Source organism: Hyperolius riggenbachi, chromosome 6, assembly GCF_040937935.1.
Source record: "Hyperolius riggenbachi isolate aHypRig1 chromosome 6, aHypRig1.pri, whole genome shotgun sequence".
In the NCBI taxonomy this organism is placed as follows: domain Eukaryota; kingdom Metazoa; phylum Chordata; class Amphibia; order Anura; family Hyperoliidae; genus Hyperolius; species Hyperolius riggenbachi.
In genome coordinates this window covers 352,358,031-352,375,112 of record NC_090651.1, presented here as the reverse complement: position 1 = coordinate 352,375,112, position 17,082 = coordinate 352,358,031, and the positions used below count along the sequence as shown (strand labels likewise).

General features: G+C 48.2%; 1 protein-coding gene across 2 annotated transcripts in view; it reads left to right on the top strand.

Moving 5' to 3' along the window:
- ECE1 (endothelin converting enzyme 1) overlaps window positions 1-17,082 on the top strand; it is a 108,458-nt gene that overhangs the window by 22,325 nt on the left and 69,051 nt on the right. The window contains exon 3 of one of the 2 annotated variants that reach the window (XM_068241683.1): window positions 12,877-12,963. In XM_068241683.1, coding sequence (XP_068097784.1) covers window positions 12,877-12,963 — 87 coding nt within the window. Of the gene's footprint in view, window positions 1-12,563; window positions 12,964-17,082 lie in introns of those variants that run through there. The other variant, XM_068241682.1, reaches the window with a different exon arrangement.

The window sequence follows — 17,082 nt, the reverse complement described above, 5'->3', positions numbered from 1 at the left end:
TGGATTAGCTGCATGCTTGTTTCAGGTGTGTGACAGACGCTACTGCAGCCAAACAGATCAACAAGACAGCCAGGCAGCTGGTATTAAAATAAATAAAAAAATATGGCAGCCTCCATATTCTGTATCTCTTGCTTCAAGTTCCCTTTAAACAATACCAGTTGCCTGGCAGTCCTGCTGATGGATTTGGCTGCAGTAGTGTCCGAATCACGCACCTGAAACAAGCATGCCCAGTCACACTTCATTCAGACCACCTGATCTTCATGCTTGTTCAGGGTATATGGATATTATTTTTTTTATTTATATAGCGCCAACATCTTCTGTAGCGCTGTACATAGTACAAACAAATAATGGGGAACAGATCTACATAAAAAAATATAAGACACTGTACAGTCATGACATTGAATAGAATAAATACAGATACATAGTTGATATGTAGTTGGTACATGTGCATATGTTAAAATAACAGCAGTATGAGAAACACTAGGAGGAGGTCCCTGCCCTTGCGAGCTTACACTCTAGAGGGTAGTGGGGAGGAAACAAAAGGGAAGGAAACACAAGGATTAGTGGGTGAGCCAGTGTGCCTTAAGTGCTGCCTATAGCAAATTATAGGCTTGTCTGAACAGGTGTGTTTCAGAGTCCGTTTGAAGGTTTCCAGACTCGTGGCAAGACGAAACGGCTGAGAGTTCCAAAGGAGAGGGACAGCCCGTGAGAAGTCTTGGATGCGAGAGTGAGAGGAGGTGACTAGGCTGGAGGACAAAAGGGTCTCCTGTGAGGAACAGAGGGTCCGGGCGGGGAGGTATCTGGACATTAAAGAGGAAATGTATGGAGACGATAGCTTGTGTAGTGCGTATGCAAGCATGAGGAGTTTAAACTGGATCCTTTGGGCAACTGGTAGCCAATGGAGGGATTGGCAGAGAGGGGCTGACTCAGAGGATCTAGAAGAGAGGTGGATGAGACGGGCCGTGGAGTTTAGTAGGGATTGGAGAGGTGCCAGTCTGCAGGACAGCCAGGCAATGTGCAAAGTTCAAAAGAAAATCTCTAGTTCAGCCACCTCCTCCCCAGTGGCAGCTGCAGTGTGTGTTGGGCTTGTGTGGGAGGGCATTATGAGTGGGGTGCAGGGAGGGCTGTGAGCAGGTCTTTGAGGAGAAGGTGTGGGTTTTTCTCAGCATTTCTACAGTCAGAAGACCAGTGATGATATTCCTATGGATCAATGGCTGAGACATTTTGGGCTCTATTCTCAGAGGCCAAATCACCGCAAATTATTACCGCAAAATTACCGCCAGCGGTAATCTCTGCATTTTTTCTGCATTCACTAAAATTTTCCGCATGTTTTCCGCATGCGGTAAAAAGAGTGTGGAAACAACAATTAAACGTGCGGTAAAAAGGTTGCATGAAAAATAGTTTAAAAAAAAAATGTCAAAGTCCACTAAGCATAGCACTTAAAGAGTATCTGTAACATGAAAAGATCCCCTGGGGGGTACTCACCTCGGGTGGGGGAAGCCTCCGGATCCTAATGAGGCTTCCCACGCCGTCCTCCATCCGTCAGGGGTCTCGCTGCAGCCCTCCGTGGAGTCCGTGCAGCGGTGACGTCAATATTTACCTTCCTGTCTCCTGCGCAGGCGCTCTGACGGCTGTCGGCTCCGAACTACACGGAAATACCCGATCGCCGTCGGATCTGCTCTACTGCGCAGGCGCAAGTTTCCTGCGCCTGCGCAGTAGAGCGGACCCGAATGAGATTGGGTATTTCCGTGTAGTTCGGAACGGAAAGCCGCCACAGCGCCCCCGCTGGAGCCAGCAAAGGTAAATATTGAACTGACAGTCGGCACAGTCGCTGGCTGTTCGGAGGGCTGCGGCGAGACCCCCGTGGGACAGAGGACGGTGTGGGAAGCCTCATTAGGATCCGGAGGCTTCCCCCACCCGAGGTGAGTACCCCCCAGGGGATCTTTTTAATGTTACAGAGTCTCTTTAAGCCTCCAGACATAATTTAAATCAATGGGATGCGAAATATATCACCTACTACTTGTAGGTGATAAAAAATCGGTAATGAACGCTGAAATAATGTGCCTGAAATATTTTGTGAATGTGTTTTTTTTGGCGAAAATACGGACTTTTGCGCAACTTTTTCCACATTACTACCGCACATTTACCGCATATTTACCGCATGCAGAAATAACATGCGGAAAATGTTGTGAATCTCAACATGGCGATGTTTCGGTCGCAAATTTCCCACACTGACTTTACCGCATGCGGGAAGTCATTGAGAATAGAGCCCTTTGTGGTTGAGCGGTTGGTTGGCATCTGTTTAGCACATGTCTGGGGCCCTGTCAGAAGGAAGTTGTGTAGATTCTGATAACGCTCTGAGGAAATGGCATCATAGTCAGCAGCTTACAATGATTATAAAATGTCAGTTTAAAGTGTTTAGGGCTGAATTTTCCCTGCCTAGGAAGCATTATCAGGAGCTCGCCTTGGTCTCTGCTGTTTGTTTGCACAATTTGTATCTGTATTTGTACATACTAATTGTGCATTTAGCTGTCTCTACTATATATAGCACCTTTATCAGCAACACTGTTTATACCACAACTGTAACGAGAGGGATGTGGAGGCTGTGATCTTTATTTCCTTTTAAGCAATACCAGTTGCCTGGCAGCCCTGCTGATAATCTGCCTCTAATACATTTAGCCAAGGGTACAATGGTTAATTTGCATATATTCAGCAGTGATGCCTGGGAGACATCTCGAGCTCACTCCAACCTGAATTATCGCAAATTCTTTCTGTTTTAGGAAAGCAAACTTTTGTTTTTCTTAACATCTTAGTAAGGGGGCTTTTAGGACCATTGTAGTCCCTTACACACTCCAATGAGTTCTGGGTCACCATGAGCTTGCTGGTTAGTCTATACATTTAGCCACAGACACTGAACAAGCATGCAGCAGATCAGGTGTTTAGCCCGCATGCTTGTTTCCGGTGTGATTCAGCCGCTACTGCAGCCAAATAAATCAGCAGGGCTGCCAGGTATCCCTTTACTTCAGGTTCCTTTTGAGATTTTCCCCTCAGTGAAGACCCTTAAGAAATTAAGATGTGAAACATTTTTTTTTTTGGGGGGGGGGGGGGGGGGGGGGAGAGGTTAGTCACTATGGCTATCATTCATAAAAGTGTGGTCGGTAACTAAAATCCGTGCGGGAAAATACCGCTTTCGGTATTTTAGACTTCTGGGTGGTCATTCATAAAAATGTTGCCAGCTGCGATACAAGTGCGGTGATTTGCCGAAAAAGGCTGTCGTTAGGCTTGCGGAAACAGAGAAGCTGCCCGAGTCCCTCCGTGCGCTGCTCTCACTGCTGCTGCTTGGGAGGTCTGTCTCCATTAAGTTAAATGTTTTCCGCATGCTTATCGCTACTTCCAAGGGAGTGGTATTCCCCGTCCGCATACCGCTTGCTCTAATGTTTATGAATTGACATTTTGTTACATTTTGTAAGATAATCACCGCGTAAGGCGGAAATTTATCACTCTGCTCAGGAATGTCAGCTTTTCGTGCGGAAACGGCCTTTATGAATAGACATTTTGCTAAGTGCTCGGTAAAGTCAGCTGTTTTCAGCATTTCCGCATGCGGGAATGCTTTATGAATGATAGCCTATGTAGTGCAGTCAGATGTGTCCGCTTCAGGGATTGGCCTGTTCAAAGCATGCTGAGCCCCTACCTAAGGCCTCTTTTCCACGAACTGTTAGGCAGTGAAATGCCTATCAAACTCTCACAACTGCTCACTGCTGCCTGGTAACTGCTCACTGCTGCCTGGTAACTGCTCACTGCTGCCTGGTAACTGCTCACTGCTGCCTGGTAACTGCTCACTGCTGCCTGGTAACTGCTCACTGCTGCCTGGTAACTGCTCGCTGCTGCCAGGTAACTGCTCGCTGCTGCCTGGTAACTGCTCGCTGCTGCCTGGTAACTGCTCGCTGCTGCCTGGTAACTGCTCGCTGCTGCCTGGTAACTGCTCGCTGCTGCCTGGTAACTGCTCGCTGCTGCCTGGTAACTGCTCGCTGCTGCCTGGTAACTGCTCGCTGCTGCCTGGTAACTGCTCGCTGCTGCCTGGTAACTGCTCGCTGCTGCCTGGTAACTGCTCGCTGCTGCCTGGTAACTGCTCGCTGCTGCCTGGTAACTGCTCGCCGAACACACAGCTCAACAGTTCGTGGAAAAGAGGCCTAATAACTTTTTATGGAGTCTCATATACAGGCCACCAACTTATCCTGCTCTAGGGATGGGACACGAGATGCAAATCATTTTGAGTTGATGCAGCATTATGCAAATTTTGCATGCCAATTTATTCAGCTTGAACAGGCTCCAATCCTGCTGGGGTAAATTGCTCCATTTTCAAGCTGCATAAATTGGCCTACAGAATTTGCATAATGCTGCATCAACTCGAAATCCTTTATCTCATTGGCCATCCCTACACTGCTGATGTCTGATCAGGGCAGTCAGGTGTGCTTTGAGATAAGTGCTCTTTCCAGACACACTCCAAGGTCTGTACCTAATCCTTGCACAGCTTGCTCCACTGTGCTGCTGTGGTAAGTCTGATTTCTTTTGCCAAGGCAGATTTTTAAAGAGAATCTATAACTACAAAAAAAAGCCCCCTGGGGGATACTTGCCTCGGGAGGGGGATTCCTCTGGATCCCAATGAGGCTTCCCCCGTCCTCCTAAGCCTCGGCGATCCATCGCTGTGTCCCCTGAAACTACAACCTACTGCAATCCGCAGTACTGGCTTTCTGATCTGACTGAGGTGGAAAAAGCGGAGCCTGATCAGGTCCAGCCTACTGCACAGGTGACTAGCGCCTGCCAGTAGAGTGGCCCTGATCGGGCTCAGCTATTTCTGCCTGAGCCAGATCAGAAAGCCACTACTGTGCCTGCGCGCTGGATCGCAGTAGGTTGTCGTTTCAGGCGACACAGCGCAGAATCGCCAAGGCTTAGGAGGATGGGATAATATAATCTGAACATTTGTATAGCGCTTTTCTCCTGTCACTCAAAGCGCTCAAGAGCTGCAGCCACTGGGACGCACTCAGGAGACCACCCTGCAGTGTTAGGGAGTCTTGCCTTGAACTTCTTACTGAATAGGTACTTGACCTAGCCAGGATTCGAACCCTGGTCTCCCATGTCAAAGGCGGTGCCCTTAACCAGTACACTGTCCAGCCACTGCATTGGGATCCAGAGGAATCCCCCCTCCCGAGACCAGTATCCTGTCGCATATGTGGTCCTTGCGTCACACCGCAGCTCACGACTGTTCACTAAGCCTAAGGGCCTGTTCTCACTACAGCAAATAGCAGGCGATTCCCACTAATTGCCGAAGTGTTATCACTTTTTAAAGCGCTAGTGCTATTCTAACCCTATGGCAGTGATCTCACTGCCGCAATTGGCGCCGATCACGGGTGATTGGCTCCAATTGCAAAATGTTACCTGCAGCATTTTGCCGCGGTTCTGGAGCAATCGCGGTACAGTGCTTAGTACAGCGCTTTACGAAGTTATATTTACCATGCTAATCGCTTATCGCTTTCTCCCACTGATATCCGGCCGATTTGAGCACTCTAATTGAATCTGTTAGAAATCTCGGTGCATTGGGCAGCCTGACCAATCATTCAGAACTGATTGAATAGATGGAAAATCTAGGCTGATCGGAAGCAGGTCAAGCGTGGTGGCAGATCGATGACCCAGATCCAACAGTTTGACCTTTTTTATTTTTAATGAATAGATTTCATTCTGTAAACTATTGAAAAATTGTTCCTAACGTAGTAAACCTCAGACAGATCCCTGTCAGATTTGACCTGACGGTAATCTCTGATGGTTGTCGGGTGGCCATCTATAAGTGTGTGGCCACTTTTAAAGGGAACCTAAACTGAGGAGGATATGGATTTTTCCTTTTTAAAATAATACCAGTTGTCTGACTCTCCTGCTGATCCTAGGTCTCTAATACTTGTAGCCACAGCCCCTGAACAAGCATGCAGATCAGGTGCTCTGACTGAAGTCAGACTGGATTAGCTGCATGCTTGTTTCGAGTGTGTGATTCAGCCACAGAGATCAGCAGGACTGCCAGGCAACTGGTATTGTTTAAAAGGAAACCTCCATATCCCTCTGTTTAGGTTCCCTTTAAAGTAGGCTTTTATTGTGATTTAAACACTGTCTCTTAGGCCTGGAACCCACTACAGAACACTATCCCCAATCGCAATCGCTTGCGTTTTGTATGAGTGTTTTGTAAGCGATTTCATGAGCATTTTGGTAGTGATTTTAAAGTGTAAGGTTTTTGCCAGCGATTATTTAGTGATTAGCGTTAATTCTGATTGGTCCTTTCAATTTAAATTTTTTTTACAGTGTGCAGTCACTTCAAAATGCTAGCAAAATCGCTCTTCTAAACGCTAAAAATGCTGCATGTCCTGTTTTGCAATTTGGAAATCGCAATTGCTCCAGTGGAATTTGGCCCATCCATTAACATTAGCTGAGCGTTTAGGGAAATCGCTAGCGGTTTGAATCGCGCCCTAAATGCTCAGAAAATCGTTGTAGTGGTTTCCAGCCCTGAGGAAACAGCATTGTAGCGACTTGCAATAGTAGTTATAGAATGCAGGCTTTCCCCTCCCCGGGAGCCTGCTGTGCCCGGGACAGGCAGGGCAGTGGTGGCGCAGGGGGGGGGGGCCTTCCATCTGCTGTACACGGCGACTCCTCTGCAGCCAGCTGCGTTCCTAGGTAAGCCTTTCTGCTGGAAAATTGGGTATTAGGCTCTGATTCTTTTTTTGTGTAAGTGCATTTGGATGGATTAGAGCAGAAAGGTCGTCAGGCTAATGAATACACCTGTAATCCAGCTCTAGCCTGGCCTAATACCTGATCCCCCGCTGGGCTGGTGGCTGCATGTGGGATCAGATTCGCTGCTCTGCTGATGGCAGGGGATCAGACTCTCTGCTCTGCTGATGTCAGGGGATCAGACTCGCTGCTCTGCTGATGGCAGGGGATCAGACTCGCTGCTCTGCTGATGTCAGGGGATCAGACTCGCTGCTCTGCTGATGTCAGGGGATCAGACTCGCTGCTCTGCTGATGTCAGGGGATCAGACTCGCTGCTCTGCTGATGTCAGGGGATCAGACTCGCTGCTCTGCTGATGTCAGGGGATCAGACTCGCTGCTCTGCTGATGTCAGGGGATCAGACTCGCTGCTCTGCTGATGTCAGGGGATCAGACTCGCTGCTCTGCTGATGTCAGGGGATCAGACTCTCTGCTCTGCTGATGGCAGGGGATCAGACTCTCTGCTCTGCCGATGGCAGGGGATCAGACTCGCTGCTCTGCTGATGGCGGGGGATCAGACTCGCTGCTCTGCTGATGGCGGGGGATCAGACTCGCTGCTCTGCTGATGGCAGGGGATCAGACTCTCTGCTCTGCTGATGTCAGGGGATCGGACTCGCTGCTCTGCGGATGGCAGGGGATCGCACTCGCTGCTCTGCGGATGGCAGGGGATCGCACTCGCTGCTCTGCGGATGGCAGGGGATCGCACTCGCTGCTCTGCGGATGGCGGGGGATTGCACTCGCTGCTCTGCGGATGGCGGGGGATCGCACTCGCTGCTCTGCTGATGGCGGGGGATCGGACTCTCTGCTCTGCGGATGGCAGGGGATCGCACTCGCTGCTCTGCTGATGGCGGGGGATCGGACTCGCTGCTCTGCTGATGGCGGGGGATCGGACTCGCTGCTCTGCGGATGGCGGGGGATCGGACTCGCTGCTCTGCGGATGGCGGGGGATCGGACTCGCTGCTCTGCGGATGGCGGGGGATCGGACTCGCTGCTCTGCGGATGGCGGGGGATCGGACTCGCTGCTCTGCGGATGGCGGGGGATCGCACTCGCTGCTCTGCGGATGGCGGGGGATCGCACTCGCTGCTCTGCGGATGTCATGCTGCCATGCACTATACATTACACTAGTGCTTTTCAAAGCACTAGCGATCAGCAATTCAAAGCGCAGCAAAAAAAAACCTCAATGTTCTCCAGTGTGAATGGGCCCTTAGCGTGTATGGAGGTCTGCCGAGATTGCCTACAGATCTGACATGACTGAGCTCATGCTCGCCCTACACAAATACTGGTGCACATGACAAACGGGGGGCCCTGGTACACACCCGTGTCTGCAGTACCAAATCTAGCAGGAATTGCATAAGTTCAGCAACATTCAGGTGAGAGGATTCGGTCGGACATAATTGTAGACTCACCAGCAGGGGGCACCTTGTGCAACTCTTGCCCCCCTCTCTAACCACTTGCCTGATAATTCTGCATACTGGAAGTTGCAAAAAGAAATTTAAAAACCAACCCTGGTGCACATGAGACGGGGCCATTGGCACCTCCCCGGACCTCCAAATCCCCATGCGACACCTAGAGGGGGAGTGCAGGTGGGCCCCGGTACTCCTACTACCAGGGGATTCACCCACACTACCTCTATATCATACATGTCACTCTGGTCCTCAGAGCCATTAAATTTGGCCTTCCAGTGGTTTCCCCACTTCGCATTATGTTTGGCCCACTCTAGACCACCAGGGAAGCCATTTTACCCCCTTCCATGTAGTATGAGAGCCATACTCTACACAGTCTATTCTATAGAGCTGAACTCCCCATCAGATAAAAATCTTTGCAAGATGCTGCACACACAGATGCTGTACACATGCAACAGATCAGTATCTGCAAAAGATCTGTTCCTGCAAAATGCATTCATAGTCTATATCTGCAGATCCTCATACACACCTTGTTTAACAGACATTCATCTGCATATCTGACAATCATCTGCAGATCCAAAGATCCATCCTGGTGGATCTGATCTGCAGATGATTGTCCGGTAAACAAGGTGTGTATGAGGATCTGCAGATATAGACTATGAATGCAGTTTGCAGAAACGGATCTTTTGAATCTGTACAGCATCTTTGTGTGCAGCATCTTGCAAAGATTTCTATCTGATGGGGAGTTCAGCTCCATAGAAAAGACTGTGTAGGTATGGCTCTCATACTACATGGAAGGGGGTAAAATTGGTCTGATCTTTCATTTTCCAAAGACCTTTTATCTGATGTGTGTACCCACCTTTAGACCTAGAGGTACACTTCTTACATTTTAATTGGTCAATGATTGGCCAATTTTACCACTGCCATGTAGCATGAGGGTCAACAGATTTTTTTAATACATTGAAGAGATTTTGGAGGTAAGCTCTCATACTACATGGAGAGGGTGATACTGTGTCAGTGATTGGCCAATCAAAATTTACGGCATGTACCCGGCTTCACCGTAGTGAAAATACGGTAATTAATAACATTGCTCATATTCTCACAATATTAATTTATAAATGATTAAGTCAGTGTTTGCTCATTGTAAAATCTCTCCTTAGTCACTCCGATTTACATTCTGGAATTTATCACATGGTGACCTCTTTATGCCTGTCTGGGGATTTCTGTGGAATGTTTACTGAGAGTTCCGAAGCCAGAGAAAATGTCCGGTCTCTCCTAATGCTCTGGGAGGAGGATTCCGCTAAATAAACAGCCTAGGCTGTGACATCACTGGCAGGGCAGGACCACATGCTAATATACCGCACAATATAAATCTAGGACGGGTTTCTGATGCTGAAACTGGGATAATTACCATAAAAATGGGTATCTGGAGGCTCTTTTCACACTAGACCGTTTTCATTGCATTTTTACCTCAGGGTAATGCTAAAGCAATGAAAGGGACATTTCATAGCTGATGCGGTGCAGTGCGCCGTAAATATCATATCTGACGCAAACGCATCAGCACGTTATGGGTCAACATCCACAGTAAGTCAGTAGCGCCGCAGATTTTAAACTGTTCTGCGGTGCGCATTTTCTCAATACACTTGCAATTCTTATTTTGGCCACAGGAAGTGAGCTCTGGAGAGCCTCGCTTAGTTTGGCTTGCTGCCAAAGATTACAATGCCGCGCATCAACGTAGGTGTATACAAAGCCTATTTTTTGCGTTGCGGTGCAATCACCTGATCGCACCGCAACTAAAACGCAGGCTAATGTGAGCCCGGCCTGAGTCTGTTATTACATTTTACTATATGTCACTAGGGATGAGCTCCGGATCAAATCCAAATGAGTTTAATTCTGATTTCATCCAAATAATTAGTGCAGCTGACGTGGCAGGTGAGCGGGGGTTTAAACTTACCCAGAAGCCATCTTCTTTAATCCATCCCACGTCGCTGTTCACAACGCGTTCCAAGCTGCGTCACGTGACTACCGTGCTTCCTCCTTCCGGGTTGAAGGAGGAAGCGTAATAGTCACGTGACATGGCGTGGGACAGATTAAAGACGGCTTGTGGGTAAGTTTAACCCACGCTCACCTGCCACATCAGCTGCACTGATTATCTGGATGAAATACGAATTAAACTCATTCGGATTCGATCCGGAGCTCATCACTGTCACTGCGGTGAACACTTTAAAGGGAACCTGAACCGAGTAAAATCATATCTAATAAAACCTCTGTGGCACTGCGTCGTCCTCCTGCTGTCTCTGTGTCCGTGGTTTTGCGTACCGAGTATGCAGGCGGACTTCAGAGCAGGAGGATAGGGCCAGGCTGCGATCATGTGCGCATGTGGGCAGGTGCGCGGTGACATGGGACCGGTGACTGCCGGGAGGGGGGTTGTGAAGGTGGCCTACAGTAGAGCCTGTTATTTTAACCGGCTTAGGTCCACTAGTTAAAATAAACACATGAAGTACCTGCAAATAAATATTACATACTTACTTTGCCATCAGTTCCTCTCAGAAGCTCGCCATTTTCTTCTCACTATTCCTTCCAGTTCTGACAAGATTTTGTCAGAACGGAAATATATCAGCTGCTGTCGGTTATAACTGTAAGGACAACTGATGTGCAAGGTAATGTCCATGTTTCCCCTCACGTGGGCGATATTAGTTTAGCAGTGTGACCAGGAAGCTGTTATCCGGTAACGACCATTTTCAAAATGGATCTCTGGGCCTTCTACTACTTCCGGGTCGCTATGACCCAGAGTAGTATGCCTGCGATGCCCGGCGGAGCGCGTCCTAGATCGCGCTCCTGTTGCCGGGCACGTTCTGCGCATGTGCGTGACGTCATGAACGACGTCACGCTCATGCGCAGAGTGTGCCCGGCAACAGGAGCGCGATCTAGGACGCGCTCCGCCGGGCAGCGCAGGCGAACTACTCTGGGTCATAGCGACCCGGAAGTAGTAGAAGGCCCAGAGATGTTCGCCCGGCGAACGGTTCGGGCCATCTCTAGTCTTCAGTTCCGGCCTCGCAGCTAAAGACCATTTTCATGCCATGTATATGTGCCTTATGCTTAGTACACTCTTTGCACTTTTCCGATCACTTCTATACAGAATTGAACAGAAAAACATTTGGGAATCAGACCGGACCTGTCAACAATGACCGATTAGACCAGGCATGGGCAAACTTGCCTCTCCAGCTGTTAAGGAACTACAAGTCCCACAATGCATTGCAGGAGTCTTAGTCAGTCATGACTCATAAAGGCAAATGCATTGTGGGACTTGTAGTTCCTTAACAGCTGGAGGGCCAAGTTTGCCCATGCCTGGATTAGACCGTCAATCCTGACAGAAAATTGGATTGTGTGTACTAAGCATAATGCTGGGAACACACAACGCAATTTCCCCTCCAATCGACTGTTAGTCAGACAGGAAGTTTTTCTGTGTGTAATGTCCAAATGCTCCTGATCGATGGGGATCGATTTTGCAAAGTTATCAGAAAATGTATTCCTTTTTCTCGATTGGTAACAGATTGGACATGTTGGAAATAATGGCCTATTTCCCATCGATTGGGAAGGGAAATTGCATGGTGTATTTCCAGCATAAGGGCCCGTTTCCACTAACGCGAATATGCCTTTATTTTCTGCATGCAGATTCGCTTGACGTATACAAGTCAATGGCCTGTTTCCATTACAGGCAAAATTCGCCTCATCCCCCCTTCCCCCCCCCCCCCCCCCCCCCCCGCAGGTGAAAAAAACAGTGTTGACCTCTGTCACAATTTTATGTGCAGTTTCGGGTTAATGCGTATGCATTTGCGTGTACGCGTTTACGGATGCGGAAGTCACTAGTAATGAATGACAGTAAAATAACATAAAAAAACATTGCCGGTGCATTCAAATTCGCATGAAAAAGCCGCCTGCAAACGCAGACGAGTTCGCATACACATGCGAATCCACAGGTGTTTTGTTTTTTGTTTTTTGTTTTTTCTATGCGGATTCGCGTAGGTGTAGTGAAAACGGGCACTAATTAGAGCTGGTTTTGGAATGGTAACCTTATATATAATCTTACAGATCACTAAGTAAACGTTTGGCTGTAATTTGTATATGTTAATGAAGTGTCAGGAGATTATTTACTTCCTGCCTTCTGTGGAGGAAGAGAAAGTTGTAAGTGTAAATATTATTCATTGTAACTTTTTTTCCCAGCAGGGGGTGGGGGGAGATGAGAGCCAGGCCCTCCCTTCCAGGCCGCTTGTCCTCCAGCACACAACGGGTTACGCAGCAGCTCTCCTCCCTCAGTGAGTGGCTCCTGTCCCAGCCCACAGTGTGAAGAATGGGAGGAAGGGAGGTTCCATGTGCCCAGATAGAAAATAAGCCCACAGCAGACATGCGGACCTCCACCTCCTGTGGCCTCTGACAGAGGCTGGCATTGAGGGGGGCCTTCTGTACCCTCAGCTTGATGAGCCTCACATGATGATCAGTGGGTGGTCCCCTCTCATGCCTGTCACCGAGGGCAGAGTGTGCTGTAGCCCCTGGAAGTGAGGCTGGAGGGGAGGCCGGGACCCCTCTTGTCACTCTGGGTAGCTGTACCCCTTGGCCCATGTCTCCATGGAAGCTCTAAGAGACTCTGTTGTTCATTTCACTTTTCAGATGTCGTCGTACAAGCGAGCAACACTGGACGAGGAGGAGCTGGTGGACTCGATAGGCGAGGGAGAGGTCTACCCCAATGGAGTCCAGGTAAACAGGCTGACCTTTCCCCCCTTGTCCCTGCTGTGACCTTACACCCTGTACCTATGCTGTGAAATGGTTTGTGGATCACCTGTGCTGTACGTGAGGGGCCTGAATGTGTGGGGGAGCTGCCTGTGATTACTTCCTATTCATAGAAGTTGTTTCATGTGTTTACATGTTTCTCATTCTGTTTGGGTTCATCTTCAAGGAGAATATTTAGCTGTTTTTGTGCTTTAGTTGGTCTTATACCTGATTGTAGTTTGTTTATGCTTTTTACAGTGCTCTATATCATCCTAAAACTGCTCTAGTCTACCAAAGCTAAACAAACTTGTACGGTTCAGGGATGTTTAAAATAACTGCCCGTACCTCATGTACCCCATGTCAGTGTAGGGTGTGCCCTGTGCCCGTGTAATGTGACACCACAGGATCCCTGCTTTAGCGTAAAATACCCCCACATGCCCTCTGCATTAGCATAGTATACACATGCCCCCTGCATCAGTGTAATGTGACCCCACATCCGCCCTGCATTAGCATAGCGTACCCCCACATGCCCTCTGCATAAGCGTAGTGTACCCCCACATGCCCCCTGCATAAGCGTAGCGTACCCCTCACATGCCCTCTGCATTAGCATAGCGTACCCCCACATGCCCTCTGCATTAGCATAGCGTACCCCCACATGCCCCTGCATAAGCGTAGTGTACCCCCACATGCCTTCTGCATTAGCATAGCGTACCCTCACATGCCCCCTGCATAAGTGTAGTGTACTCCCACATGCCCTCTGCATTAGCATAGTGTACCCCCACATGCCCCCTGCATTAGCGTAGTGTACCCCCACATGCCCCCTGCATTAGCATAGTGTACTCCACATGCCCCCTGCATTAGAGTGGGAGGACCTTGTCTCTGGCTCCATGTGTCATTACTGCCAGTACCCCTGATTTTTTTTTTTCAGCTGACGTTCTTGCCAGTTGCCCAGGATTTGTAGGTGGCATTACTGCCAGTTGCCCTAGTTTTGATATAAATATCTCCCCATGTAATCCCTTTAGCTTACAGACAACAGGAATAGGTCAGTGATGTTTCCAGTAAAACAGGATATGTTGCAGATCCGCATTGACCGTCTCCACTGAAGTGTGATGCATTTGTCAAGCCTTCGGCCTCTGTAGACCTGCTACAGCGCTGCTTTGTACTTGGCTCTGTGTTGCTGCATTAGTTGTCCGTTATTAGGAAATCTGCCCTTCTGTCACATAGCCTTTGTGACATGCGCACAAGGTGGTTTTTACATTGTGGTGAATGGAGTTTTTACAGATCTTGCTTCTTTACTACAATGGCCACAGGGAAGAATTTGTGAAAAGCTTTTCCCAGAATTCTTTCATCCCTGCTTGCATAACTGGCTTTTCCAAGACGCTTGCTTGAAAAACCGAGGTGAGCTTTTCAGGCACCCCCAGTCCCCACATCCAGGTCTGCTGCAGGGAAGGATTTAGGTTGGTGATGCCTTGCATTGGTAGGTTTGCTCAGGCTGTCGTTTCAGTAGAGTTCTGTGGCGGTTATATGATTATAGCAGGCTGGGCTCTCAGATTGTCAGTTCCTGTACATGTCCTCAGTGCAGCGCTGGTCTCGGGGCCTATGGAACAGGTAAAGTATCCACAGGAAAGTCGGGGAAATTCCTTACACGGTTGATGGTGAAACTAGAAGTTATTTTTTTTTTTCACCCGCCTCTATGGAGTCTGTCTATTATGTGATGATGTTTTAGAATAAACTGAAACCATGTGATTTATGCACTAGCCCTATAACGGAATAACCAAAATGCTCGCGGTGACACAGAAGCATTAGGTGAGTGTAATTGGCTAGAAGAGATTAAAAAGCCCTCCTACTAAAGAGCAACCCTGGATAAAATGTGCCTTCTTAAAGTGTACCAGTGGGGTCAGATATGTATTTACTTTTAAGCAATACCAGTTGCCTGGCTGTCCTGCTGATCCTCTGCCTCTAATACACTTAACCACAGACCCTGAACAAGCATGCAGCAGATCAGGTGTTTCTGACATTGTCAGATCTGACAAGATTAGCTGCAGGCTTGTTTCTGCGTGTTTGGACACTACAGCGGCCAAATAGACCAGCAGGGCAGGCTGTATTGTTGAAAAGGTGATAAATATGGCAGCCTCCATATCCCTCTCACATTGGATTCACCTTGAATAGAAGGTATGTGATTCGGCTATAAATGTGTGGTTTTCCATGATGCATCACACCATAATATGCAAATCTATGTCGCTGAAGCCAGACACATCTCCAGAGCCACTAGTGTATAGTGAGTTGTAGCTTATACATGTTACAAAGCCACATCAACCCAACATGCAGACGGCCTGTTTCAGACTTTTGGTCCTCATCAGTGAATGGCAGGGATTGTTATGGTTCTATGGCAGGGGTCCCCAAACGTTTTCGGTCAAGGGGCCGAGTCAACATGCTACAGACTGCTGGGGGGCGGGAACATACATAAAATGATGTAAAACATTACACTGAATCTAGGTATTGATTCCCCCCAATCATGCCCGGAGGAGAACTCCCAGCAGCAGCCATTCAGTCATGTGGCGCCCGAAAACTATTTTTGTGCACCAGACAGTGAAGCATGCCCAGGTGACTACTGACCAGTTGGACAGCAATGTCACCTGATGCAGAATTGGATTGGAAGCCAGCAAATGACTGCTCACTGGCTTCTGTATGTGGATGGGTGATGCCAGCACTGCTATTTTATATGGAGGGTGCCGATATTTTAAGGTGCAGTGGGCCACATCTATAAGTAATATTAAGGTGCAGTGGGCCACATCTATAAGTAATATTTTGTGTTTGGGGGCCAGTGATAAAAGCCTCGGGGGGCCGCATTCGGCCCTGGGCCGTAGTTTGAGGACCACTGCTCTAGGATAGGGTTTGGACCAGTACTAAGGGATACCCAGACAGCTCATGGTGACCCAGAACCACTAGAAGAGAATAGGGGGCTAAAAGAGACCAAAAAAAAAGCACTCCTAGAGCCATATTCATATTTGCCATGCACTGATGAGGACCAGAAAGTCTGAAACAGGCTTGTTGGATTGATGTGGCTCGGTGAAATGTATGCATGCTATAGACCATAGGTGTTCTAGAGTTGTCTGGCTTCAAGGGCATAAAGAGATAATTTGCACATTCAGGCCCCATTCACACTTAGAAACGCCGGAGATTTTTTCCGGCGTTTTGCAGGAGTGATTTTTAATCACTGAACAGTGCGGCGATTTTGCCACGAATGCGTTTAGCGATTCTATAGCACTGAAACGCGATCGCCGGGAAATTGCCTGAAAATGGTGCAGGCGATGCGTTTGCGTTTCGTGGTTTTGGGCGATTTGCGGCGATTAGCACAAATCGCCCAAGTAAGAACGGGCCCATAGGATTTCATTACGCTAGCGCTTTAAAAAAGCGCTAGCGGTCGATCGTTTTGCCGAAATTTCGTCAAAACGCTCTAGTGTGACTAGGGCCTCAGGAGTGATGCATTATGGGAAAACACATTTGCTCACTTACAGATGAATTAATCAAATACCTATAAATGTGTATATGTATACAATTTTTATATCTATCTATCTATCTATCTATCTATCGCTTAACATTGCAATTTATACGCGCCTAGGGGTTCTGGGTCACCCTGAACCTTCTGTGTATTCTGCGATGGGCTCCCTCTGATCACATGACAGGATTTTGCTGAATCACCTGACCTGTCTGCTTATCCTGTCCCATTGCAGAGTTCACTGACCATTCATAACGCAGGCACTCTGCTGGATGCAATTCCCTGCCTTGAGGAACAGCTGAACATTCCACATGAGCAATGTCCACTTATTTATCTCAATTTTTGGATTAAAATCTTATTAAAGATTCTTTTTAATCTTGCTTGTTTTAGGAGTTGAATTGCTGTCTGTGTCCCTGTTGTGAAAGCTGCCCCTCTCGATTCCTGTCTGTGGGGTTCTCGTGTGGCCTTGATACAAATTCTGGAAATACTGAACATAGGAATCTGTAGTCTGGGATTTTAATGCCTTCGCCTTGCAGAAAATGACTTGTCGCTGTGAGATTTTCCTTCCAGTCTGGAACGCGCTACAGGACTAAAGCTAACTACACACT